The sequence below is a fragment of the Muntiacus reevesi genome, chromosome X, assembly GCF_963930625.1.
Source record: "Muntiacus reevesi chromosome X, mMunRee1.1, whole genome shotgun sequence".
Lineage (NCBI taxonomy): Eukaryota > Metazoa > Chordata > Mammalia > Artiodactyla > Cervidae > Muntiacus > Muntiacus reevesi.
Genome location: NC_089271.1, coordinates 144,539,101 through 144,552,026, shown reverse-complemented (window position 1 = coordinate 144,552,026; position 12,926 = coordinate 144,539,101). Strand labels below are relative to the sequence as shown.

The 12,926-nt window shown below is 40.7% G+C and overlaps 1 protein-coding gene across 1 annotated transcript; it reads left to right on the top strand.

Annotated features, from left to right (window-relative positions):
* Positions 1-10,569: 10,569 nt before the first annotated feature.
* On the top strand, positions 10,570-12,039 carry TMSB15B (thymosin beta 15B). Its single transcript, XM_065916266.1, is given in 3 exon segments — positions 10,570-10,644; positions 10,646-10,670; positions 12,002-12,039. Coding segments are annotated over 3 exon segments (138 nt in total).
* The last annotated feature ends 887 nt before the right edge of the window (positions 12,040-12,926 follow it).

The window sequence follows — 12,926 nt, the reverse complement described above, 5'->3', positions numbered from 1 at the left end:
CCTGCTCCCTGTAGAACGGCCTGGAGCCTGAGCAGTGTAGACGGGGAAAACACATGCGCCTGAGTGGGGGCAAACCCAGTGTGGCCAGAACACTGCGAGTGCTCCCCACACACGCCAGTGATATTTGTCTGCAGTGCCCCTCCCTCCCCACAGCACGACTGAACAGGCAAACCTAAACAAGAGACCACCTCCGCCCGCTTGTGTCAGGGCAGAAATTAGACACTGAAGAGACCTGCACACAGTAGCCAAATAAACAAAGGGAACTGCTTTAGAAGTGACAGGTGCAACAGATTAAAATCCCTGTCGTTAACGCTGACTACACCAGAAAAGACCTATAGATATCGAGAAGTGTAAGCTGGAACAAGGAGCTATCTGAAACTGAACCGAACCCACACTGCCCACAACAGCTCCAGAGAAATTCCTAGATATATTTTTACTATTATTATTATTTTCAATTAAAAATTTTTTTTTCTCTTTCTTTTTTTTAAGTCCTCTATTACTCCTTGATTTTCATTTTTATAAACCACTATAACCTGGTAAAAAAAATCCCTTACTTTTTAAAGTGAACTTCATATATATTTCTTAATTTTTTCTGTTTTTGTGGTTTTTTAATATTGTATTCTTAAGAGTCTAGCCTCTACTCTAGATTTTTAATCTTTGTTTTTCAGTATTTGATATCAATTTTGGACATTTAAGAATACAACCTCCAGTACCCATTTTTACTCAGGAGTGTGATTACTGGTTTGATCACTCTCTCCCCCTTTTGACTCTCCTTTTTCTCCCCCAGATCACCTCTATTTCCTCCCTCCCCCTTCTCTTCTCAGTACAATTCTGTGAATCCCTGTGGGTGTTCTGGGCTGTGGAAAATACTAGGGGAACAGAGTACAGCCTAGATCTGTCTCTCCTCTCTTGAATCCCCCTTTTTCCTCTTGCTCACCTCTATCTCCTTCCTCCCTCTCCTCTTCTTAATGGAACTTTCTGAACCTCTCTGGGTGTCCCTCACTGTGGGGAATCGTATCACCATTAACCTAGAAGTTTTATTATCAGTGCTGTATGGATGGAGAAGTCTTGAGGTTAATGGAAGAATAAGACTGAAATCCAGAGGCAAGAGGCTTAAACCCAAAACCTGTGAACACCAGAGAACTCTGGACTACAGGGAACATTAATTAATAAGAGATCATCCAAAAGCCTCCATACCTACTGAAACCAACCACTACCCCAGAGCCAATAAGTTCCAGAGCAAGACATACCACGCAAAGTGTCCAGCAACAGAGGAACATAGCCCTGAGTGTCAATATACAGGCTGCCCAAAGTCACACCAAACCCATAGACCCATCTCAAAACTCACTACTGGACATTCCATTGCACTCCAGAGAGAAGAAATCCAGCTCCACCCACCAAAACACCAACACAACCTTCCCTAACCAGCAAACCTCGACAAGCCAAACATCCAGCCCCACCCACTGGGAGAAACCTCCACAATAAAAAGGAGCCACAGACTACAAGAACACAGAAAGGTCACCCCAAACACAGCAATCTAAATAACATGAAAAGGCAGAGAAATACCCAGCAGGTAAAGGAACATGAAAAATGTCCACCAAGTCAAACAAAAGAGAAGGAGATAGGGAAAAAGAATTTAGAAAAATGATAATATAAATGATCCAAAACCTTGAAAAGAAAGTAAAGGTACAGGTAAACAACCTGGAGACAAGGATTGAGAAGATGCAAGAAATGTTTAACAAGGACCTTGAAGAAATAAAAAAGAGTCAATTAAAAATGAATAATGCAATAAATGAGATCAAAAACACTCTGGAGGGAAACAACAGGAGAATAACAGAGGCAGAAAATAGAATAAGTGAGGTAGAAGATAAAATGGTGGAAATAAACAAAGCAGAGAGGAAAAAAAGAAAAAAAAATAAAAGAAATGAGGACAACCTCAGGGACCTCTGGGACAATGTGAAACGCCCCAACATTTGAATCATAGGAGTTCCAGAAAAAGAAGACAAAAAGAAAGGCCACGAGAAGATACTCGAAGAGATAATAGCTGAAAACTTCCTCAAAATGGGGAAAGAAATAGTGACACAAGTCCAAGAAACCCAGAGAGTCCCAAAGAGGACAAACCCAAGGTGAAACACCCCAAGACACATATTAGTCAAATTAACAAAGATCAAACACAAAGAACAAATATTAAAAGCAGCAAGGGAGAAAAAACAAATAACACACAAGGGGATTCTCATAAGGATAACAGCTGATCTTTCAACAGAAACTCTTCAGGCCAGAAGGGAATGGCATGACACTACTTAAAGTAATGAAAGAGAGTAACCTACAACCTAGATTATTGTACCCAGCAAGGATCTCATTCAGATATGAAGGAGAATTCAAAAGCTTTACAGACAAGCAAAAGCTGAGAGAATTCAGCACCACCACACCAGCTCTTCAACAAATGCTAAAGGATCTTCTCTAGACAGGAAACACAGAAAGGTTGTATGATTGGGAACCCAAAACAACAAAGCAAATGGTAACAGGATCATTCTTATCAAAAATTACCTTAAATGTAAAAGAGTTGAATGCCCCAACCAAAAGACAAAGACTGGCTGAATGGATACAAAAGCAAGACCCCTATATATGCTGTCTACAAGAGACCCACCTCTAAGCAAGGGACACATACAGACTGAAAGTGAAGGGCTGGAAAAAGATATTTCACACAAATGGAGACCAATGGAAAGCAGGAGTCACAATATTTATATCAGATAAAATAGACTTCAAAATAAAGGCTGTGAAAAGAGATAAAGAAGGACACTACATAGTGATCAAAGGATCACTCGAAGAAGAAGATATAACAATTATTAATGTATATGCACCCAACATAGAAGGACCACAATAGATAAGGCAAATGCTAACAAGAATGAAGGCAGAAATTAACAATAACACAATAATAGTGGGAGACTTTAATACCTCACTCACACCTATGGACAGATCAACTATACAGAAAATTAACAAGCAAATACAAACTTTAAATGATACAGTGGTCCAGCTAGACCTAATTGATATCTATAGGTGATTTCACCCCAAGGCAAACAATTTCACCTTTTTCTCAAGTGCACAAGGAACCTTCTCGAGAATAGATCATATCCTAGGCCATAAATCTAGCCTTGGTAAATTCAAAAAAAATGAAATCATTCCAGTCATCTTTTCTGACCACAATGCAGTAAGATTAGATCTCAATTACAGGAAAAAAAAAAACTATTAAAATTTCCAACATATGGAGGCTAAATAGCACGGTTCTGAATAACCAACAAATCATGGAAGAAATCAAAAAAGAATTCACAATATGCATAGAAATGAATGAAGATGAAAACACAACAACTCAAAAACCTATGGGACACTGTAAACGTACTGCTAAGCGGAAGGTTCATAGCAATACAGGCTTACCTCAAGAAACAAGAAAAAAGTCAAATAAAAAACCTAACTCTATACCTAAAGCAATTAGAGAAGGAAGAAATGAAGAACCTCAGGAATAGCAGAAGGAAAGAAATCTTAAAAATTAGGGCAGAAATAAATGCAAAAGAAACAAAAGAGACCATAACAAAAATTAACAAAGCTAAAAGCTGGTTTTTTGAAAAGGTAAATAAAATTGACAAAACGTCAGCCAGACCTAGAATAGCCAAAGCAATCTTGAGAAAGAAGAATGAAACTGGAGGAATCAACCTGCCTGACTTCAGGCTCTACTACAAAGCCACAGTCATCAAGACAGTATGGTACTGGCACAAAGACAGAAATATAGATCAATGGAACAGAATAGAAAGCCCAGAGATAAATCCACGAACCTATGGACACCTTATCTTTGACAAAGGAGGCAAGGATACGATGGAAAAAAGACAGCCTCTTTAACAAGTGGTGCTGGGAAAACTGGTCAACCACTTGTAAAAGAATGAAACTAGAACACTTTCTAACATCATACACACACACAAAAAAAACTCAAAATGGATTAAAGATCTAAATGTAAGTCCAGAAACTATAAAACTCCTAGAGGAGAACATAGGCAAGACACTCTCCGACATAAAGCACAGCAGGATCCTCTATGACCTACTTCCCAGAATATTAGGAAAAAAAGTAAAAGTAAACAAATGGAACCTAATTAAACTTAAAGCTTTTGCACAACAAAGGAAACTATAAGCAGGGTGAAAAGACAACCCTCAGATTGGGAGGAAATAATAGAAAATGAAGCAACAGACAAAGGATTAATCTCAAAAATATACAAGCAACTCCTGCAGCTCAATTCCAGAAAAATAAATGACCCAATCAAAAAATGGGCCAAAGATCTAAACAGACATTTCTCCAAAGAAGACATACGGATGGCTAACAAACCCATGAAAAGATGCTCAACATCACTCATTATCAGGGAAATGAAAATCAAAACCACAATGTGGTACCACTACACATCAGTCAGGATGGCTGCTATCCAGAAGTCTACAAGCAATAAATACTGGAGAGGGTGTGGAGAAAAGGGAACCCTCTTACACTGTTGTTGGGAATGCACACTAGTATAGCCACTATGGAGAACAGTGTGGAGATTTCTTTAAAAACTGGGAATAGAACTGCCATATGACCCAACAATCCCACTTCTGGGCATACACACCGAGGAAACTAGATCTGAAAGAGACACGTGCACCCCAGTGTTCATCACAGCACTGTTTATAATTGTCAGGACATGGAAGCAACCTAGATGCCCATCAGCAGACGACTGGATAAGAAGCTATGGTACATATACACAATGGAATATTACTCAGCCATTAAAAAGAATTCATTTGAATCAGTTCTAATGAAATGGATGACAGTGGAGCCCATTATACAGAGTGAAGTAAGCCAGAAATATAAACACCAATACAGTATACTAACGCATATATATGGAATTTAAAAAGATGGTAACGATAACCCTATATGCAAAACAGAAAAAGAGACACAGATGTACAGAACAGACTTTGGGACTCTGTGGGAGAAGGCAAGGGTGGGATGTTCTGAGAGAATAGCATTGAAACAAATATACTATCAAGGGTGAAACAGATCACCAGCCCAGGTTGGATGCATGAGACAAGTGCTCAGGGCTGGTGCACTGAGAAGACCCAGAGGGATGGGATGGGGAGGGAAGAGGGAGGGCAGATCAGGATGAGGAACATATGTGAATCCATAGCTGATTCATGTCAATGTATGGCAAAAACCACTACAATATTGTAATTAGCCTCCAACTAATAAAAATAAATGAAAAACAACAACAACAACAACAAAATAATAACCTGATGTTTTCCTAACAGAAATGTGCTAGCAGAGAGCACAACATTGATGTTGGTGATAAAGGAGTGAGAGATGGCAGTAATATTGTTGAACTGGTGTAAGAGAAAAAGCTCTGTAGACCTCTCTTAACTTATAATGTGACTGTATCTGGATAAACCCATTGTAAATTGAAAATCATAATTCAAAAATGCATTAAGACCCCAAATATCCAAAGCAATCTTGAGAGCAAAGAATGCAGATGGAGGAATCTACCTTCCTGACTCCAGACTACAAAGCTACAATCATCAAGACATTATGGTCCTGGCACAAAAACAGAAATATAGACCAAGGGAACAAGATAGGAAACTCAGAGATAAACCCACACACCCATCAGCACCTTATCTTTGACAAAGGAGGCAAGAATATAAAATAGAGAAGATAGTTTCTTCATAGGTGATGTTGGGATAACTGCAGTTATGTGTAGAAGAATGAAATTAAAACACTTCCTAACACTATACACCAAGACAAAACTCAAAATGGATTAACAACCTAAATGCAAGACCAGAAACTATAGCACTCTTAGAGGAAAACATAAGTAGAACACTCTCTGACATAAATCACAGCAAGATCCTCTATGACTCACCTTCTAGAGTAATGGAAACAAAAACAAAAATAAACTAATGGGGCCTAATTAAACTTAAGCTTTTGCACAACAAAGGAAACTATAAACAAGGTGAGAAGACAAACCTCAGAATCGGAGAAAATAATAAATGAAACAACTGGCAAAAGATTAATCTCCAAAATATACAAGCTGCTCATGAAGCTCAATACCAGAAAAATAAAGCACCCAATCAAAAAGTGGGCAGAGGCCCTGAACAGACATTTCTCCAAAAAGACATACACATGGTTAATAAGCACATGAAAAGATGCTCAACATCGCTCACTATTAGAGACACGCAAATCAAAATTACAATGAGATGTCACATTGTAATACACACAACAGTGAGAATAACCATCATCAAAAAATCTACAAACAATAAAAGCTGGAGAGGGTGTGGAAAAAAGGGAACCCTCTTTCATCGTCCGTAGGAATGTAAATTGATAGTCACTATGGAGAGCAGTATGGAGATTCCTTTAAAATCTAGGAATAAAACTACCACATGACCCAATAATCCCACTACTGGGCATATACCCTGAGAAAGCCATAATTGAAAAAGACACATTTACCCCAGTGTTCATGGCACCTGATTTGCAATAGCTTCCTTGGTAGCTCAGACAGTAAAGCATCCACCTGCAATGTAGGAAACCTGGGTTCAACCCCTGGGTTGGGAAGATCCCCTGAAGAATGGAATGGTTACCCACTCCCATATTCTTACCTAGAGAATTTCATACACAGAGGAGCCTGGTGGACTATATAGTCCATGGGGTCACAAAGAGTTGGACAGGACTGAGTGACTAACACATTACAATAGTTAGGACATGGAAGCAAGTTAGATGTTCATCGATCATATGAATGGATAGAGAAGTTGTAGTACATATATATTAATACAATGGAATATTATTCAGCCATTAAAAGGAGTGCATTTGAGTCAGTTTAATGAGGTGGATGAACCTAGAACTTATTATACAGAGTGAAGTTAGAAAGAGAAAAACCAATATTGTATATTAATGCATATATGTGGAATCTAGACAGATCATCAAACCAGTCAATCCTTAAGGGAATAAACCCTGAATACTCATTGGAAGGACTGGTGCTGAAGCTGAAGCTCCAATATTTGGCCATCTGATATGAACAGCTGACTCATTGGAAAAGGCTCTGATGCTGGAAAAGGCTCTGATGGCAGAATGAGAAGCGGGTGACAGAGGATGAGATGGTTGGATGGCATCACCAATTCAATGGACATCAAACTTGGGCAAACTCTGGGAGATGGTGAGGGCCAGGGAGGCATGGTGTGCTGCAGTCCATGGGGTCACAAAGAGGTGGACACGATTGACACCTGAACAGATGATACTGATGAACCTATTTGCAGGGCAACAGGGGAGACACAGACATAGAGTACAGACTTGTGGGCACAGTGGGGAAAGAAGAGGGTGGAATGAATTGAGAGAGTAGCATGGAAACCTATACAGTACTATATGTAAAATAGCCACTGGGAATTTGCTCTATGACTCAGGGAGGTTAAACCAGTGCTCTGTGACAACATAGAGGGTGGGATGGGGTGGGAGGTGGGATATGGGAGGGAAGTTCAAGAGGGAGGGGACATATGTATATCTATGGCTGATTCATGTTGATTTATGCCAGAAACCAACACAATATTGTAAAGCAATTTTCCTCCAATTAAAAATAAATTTTAAAAGGGATAATGCATTAAATACTCATAACCTACCCAACATCATTGCTTAGACTAACCTGCCCTAAAGGTGCTCAGAACACTTATATTTATTAGCCTGGAGGTGTGAAAGTCACTCAGTTGTGTCTGCCTATTTGTGACCCCATGGACTATACAGTCCATGGAATTCTCCAGGCCAGAATACTAGGGTGGGTAGCAGTTCCCTTCTCCAGGGGATCTTCCAAACCCAGGGATCAAACTCAGGGCTCCAATATTGCAGGCGAATTCTTTACAAGTTGAGCCACCAAGGAAGCTCAAGAATACAGAAGTGGTTAGCCTATTCCTTCTCCAGTGGACCTTCCCAACCCCAGAATTGGATCCAGGTCTCCTGCATTGCAGACGGATTCCTCACCAGCTGAGCTACCAGGGAAGCTCATTTATTAGCCTACATCTGGGAAAAAATCATCTAACACAAAACCTCTTTTATAACAAAATGCTCAATATCTCATGTAATTTACTGAGAACTGTACAGAAAGTGAAAAACAGAATGGTTGAACAGGTATATAATGATTGGAAGCGTATCAGTGTCAGGTGTTTACCTTGTGATCACTCAGCTGACTGAGAGCTGAAGCTCTTTGCTGCTGTCCAGCATCATGAGAAAGTATCCTACCACATAGCACTGGCCAGGGGAAACATCAAAATTCAAAAGCTTGTAGTTGTGTATTTTTCCTCCAGCAGGATTTATCTGTGTGAGTACAGGCTCACTGAGGTGTGTCTAGACTTAGCTAGAATTATGATTTCGCCAGGGAAGCAATACAAAGTGAGAGAGGGGCAGGAGAATGGAGGGTATAAGTCAGTGAGTGATTACAAGGACTGAGCATGACATTTGAGCTAGGGAAGGAGGGGACAGAAAACAGTAAGAGAGAGAGAGATGGTGAAATCTGGTAAGACCAATGGACTAGAGATTCTGTGAGGTTAAAGGACAGTGGGGTCTGGGTACCAAAGGGAATGAACTGGAAAAAGAGGAGGTGTATCAGAATGATCATTCTTGAGTTCACCAGGAATTAAGACAGGATAACTACTGTTGGGAATGATCTAGTGCAGTAGCTAAAATCTTTGAGGAATAAAGGAGAGGAGGAGCACTGAAGTTTGCTTGATGATGACAATGCAGGCTATTTGGTGACACAAGCTGTGGGATGTGTGAGAGGAATACTCTAAAGGCAGCAATGAGAAACATTAACGTTTCTCATAATAACTAAAGTTATTAACACCCAGTTACTGAGGTGAGGTCTTGAGTAGAAGAGAGATAGTGGACTCAGACCAGCAAGGCTAAAGCGGTGGGACGGGCGAGGAGGCAGGTCTGGGATTCCTTGGCCAATCGAAGAGAACTCGGGCAGAGCCTGACAGGCACCATATAACTGAGGGGTTCTGCGCGGGAAGGGCTACCCTCTTCCAGAGTGCTAAGCGGTGTCAGGGCAGCCCTCTACCTTTCCCTGGTCTTCAAGCTTTCTGGTGAGAATGTACGGCCCCTCCGGAGACTGAGGACTATGGGGACAGGAGGGCGTGGCGGCCGCAGGGCGGATGAATAGGGCCTGCAGGAATTGAAGGGGCAGAGGTTAGGACGGGTGATTGTAGCGGCGTCTCCTGGGGAGTCCACACCTTTGTCTTCGCAGCGACCCCTTCTGAGCGGGATTCAGATCCTTCCAGCGATGGTCCCTTGGCAGGTCCGAGGCTGGAGCCCCAGGAGTGGTCATCCACTGCGGCTGTAGGTCCTAGGCTGAGGGGACGAGGAGTTTGAGACTTGGAATGGGCTCTCTGGGACTGGCCCTTTGCTCCCTCCTTTCCTGTGACTGCTAGGTTGGACTGGGCTCCCAACAATGATAATACTTATTTTAAAATGTAAGCAAATTGCAGCTAACAACGTTGCTTGTGCACCCAGCCCTGTTAGTTTTTTATTTAAAGTCCCTGTTTTCCCACCTCTGGAGACTGGCAGCCCATCGCTTGTCCAGGAGGGTCCTAGGGTGAACCCGATGGGGAGGAGGCATATTCGGGACGTCTGGCTGCTTGGGGGCCTCCCCATTCTTGTCTGAGCACTAGAAGTGTCTTACTCCACCTGGGTGAGACCAGACACGTGCAGGAGAACTTTGCTTTCTGGGTTCAGAGGTCTCCTATTGTCTCCTCCGGACAAACCCAGAATGATCACTGGGCACCTCACCTCCTAGCTTCATCTCCTCCTCTCTCCTCTTGAGGAGAAAACATGGTAAAATAAAATCAACTGTGTTTGGTTTACCCCATTCTGCAGCATTTCCTGGTTTGATCATAATTAGCTGTTCCATCTTACAGCATTTACAAACCAGTTCCACAAGAAGCTATTGTGAGACATGTAATTAGTTTTGACTGGGTTTAATCCCTCCTCTTATTGTAGCCTCTTAGTCTCCTGTCTTTGGGCAGATGAAATAGAAAGAAACTAGTCCAGTTAATGCTACTTTTGTGTGCTGGTCCCTAATCCCCCAAGAAAAATGCCCCCCTCTCAAAGTAATTAAATACAAAATGAAGGTACTCAAATAGTGCTATCTCCTGTTACAAATTCATTAGTTGGTTAAACACAGTCCTTATTTTTTCTTCTGTCCCTATCTGCACATGTGTTTCTATCACCTCCATTTTACCTTTGCTGTGATTTTAAGAGTCAGACATATTGGCTCCTGGCTTCTGAAACATTGTGTTTACTAGTGCGCCTGATCCAATGGCATCTACTGTCTTCAGAAATGGGATAATGATGTGGAATAAAATTCTAATAAAAACATGACTCTTCTAAGATCTGTTGCTGTTTGCCTTTTGAAAATCAGTAGGTAAAATACATATTGACATTAAATGTGAGAATTTTGGCTCTTACTCCTTAATATGATAATAGTTCTACCAGGTAAGTTTTCTTTAGTTTTTTTTTTTTTTTTTCAGTTTTTTCATCAAGATGAGTGATAAGCCAGACTTATCTGAAGTGGAGAAGTTTGACAGGTCTAAACTGAAGAAAACTAATACTAAAGAAAAAAAACACTCTTCCCTCAAAGAAAAGTAAGTCATGGAGACTTTCTATTTGAGACAAACAATGGTGAAAATTAATAGGTTTGGTAAATGCATGCTTCTAGTAAATTTTGCCACAAAGTAAACAATAGGGTACCAATTATTTAATGTAACATTGTGTTAGTCATTCAGTTGTGATTGATTGTAACCCCATGCACTGTAGCTCAATAGGCTTCCCTATCTAGACTTCTCCAGGCAAGAACACTGGAGTAGGTATCTTCCCAACCCAGGGATCATACCTGTGTTTACTGCACTGCAGGTGGATTCTTTGCCTTCTGAGCCACCAGGGAAGCCCAATGTAAAATTAGAAAATAGCAAATTGTTGCCTTTTTATGTTGCTTATATAAGTAGTCCTTGCAAAATTGGTCTTAGTAGGATTGAAGGAATACAAAAACTTATTTTTGTTGGAACATTATTAAAAGCCACATTAAGGCCAATCTTAGAATATTGGACATAACATTAGAAATATAAGAGTTTTGTCTAATTTTGGTAATTTGTCATTTTTCTGCATCTAGTGTTTTAGAACTTTTATCTCATCCCTAATGAGCCATGCAAACTATGGCTTTGGCCTTCTCTACCTGACGACAGGATGAGGTGAGATGATCAGTTTAGATGTTGGGTATCCTCACATTTTCCAGGGATCAAAGGGTCAATTTGGCCCTCCCCACTTACAGGCTGCTGGAGAAACTCCAAGTCAAGGAAAACATTTTGTCATGTATTGTTATCTAAATGTTCCAAAGGTAGTCAAGATTGTCTGAGAAGGCATACCTTCCTAATCATATAGTGATAGATAAATCTGAAGAAAATGCTTCACTTGCCCCTCAGTCTCAGAGTAATCTATGGGAAAAATGGCAATAACATATATCTACCTCTCAAATGGGGAGAAAGAAACCTACAGTTGAGTCTAACAAATGTCTGGTTCATTACTTTGCACACACACAGACACACCTGACTGGGGATTTGTGGTTAGTGCCTTAGCATTCTAAATGTAAAGAAGATATGGCAGCCTCCCTGGTGGCTCAGATAGTAAAGAATCTTCCTGCAATGTGGGAGACTCAGGTTTGGTCCCTTATTTGGGAAGATCCGCTGGCGAAGAGAATGGCAATCAACTCCAGTATTCTGGCCTGGGAAATCCCAAGGACAGAAGAGCCTGGAGAGCTACAGGTCATGGGATTGCAGAGTTGAACACCACTGAGCGACTAACACTTTCTTTCTTATGGCAGCCTCCAATGATTTGACAAAGAGCTCTTTTGGAAGAAATTGAACTTAATCTTAGGAAAATACCCTCATAATAATTTTTTGTGTGTTTGTTTTTTACCCAGCTATCCAGCAGGAGAAAGAGTGTGCTCAAACATCATAAAATGGGGACCTCCTTGCAAGAGCAACATCGCTTGAGTGTCTTGCTTTTGGCAAATCTTTGTAGAGATTTTAGGTATCTTCTGTTGTCACCTTCTCACCCTGCCTAAGAGGTCAGGGGTAGCCAATGTCCCTTCATCTTAAAACTTCTATTGGTGCATAAATTCCAACAGGGAGATGCTGTCAATAATCTCACAGTTGATGATCTTTGTGTGTGTAGCCTTTGCTTCCCCATAGGATAAGCTGCTTTTAAATTTCTATAATGATTCCCTCTATTGCTTTATTATTCTTATGTCGCACAGTTTTGCATCTTCTCACAATTTATTTTCATTTCTAATGAAGCAGTAAAATAATAAATATAACCAATATGTTTATCATAGGCTCCTGTGGTTCCTTTCTGGTAGTCTTCTAAGGAATGGAAGTATACAAGGGTATATTTAAGCCAAAAAAATGAGTGCAGGAAAGATATTTTAGCAGATTTGGCACATGGGAAAGGCCCTCCTCTCCCCAGATCAAGTGGGTCCTGACTTGGGGATTGTGTGACTGATACACACTGACTTCATTTTGTCAGTTTCATCTTTGTTCACGCAGTCCAAACCTCCCCACTTTTCACATGATTGAGCTTTAGTCTAATTTACAAGAAGTGAGTCCAAGCCACATGAGTACCCTATTAACTTTTGCCTTTGCTTTCATCTGATATGAAATCTTCAAGAGTGGTTTTTGCTGACATAGATGGTTAATGGTCATGGGACCCCTGGAGGGAGGAACCCCAATTCCAGTTGCTGCATATGTGCATCTCTCTTGGTAGTCAGATTTACTTTTAGATTTGGCCCCTTTAAATTCTCTTGTACCCTTTTTGGCAGTCAGTGTGCAGTGCAGCTGCAAATGCCT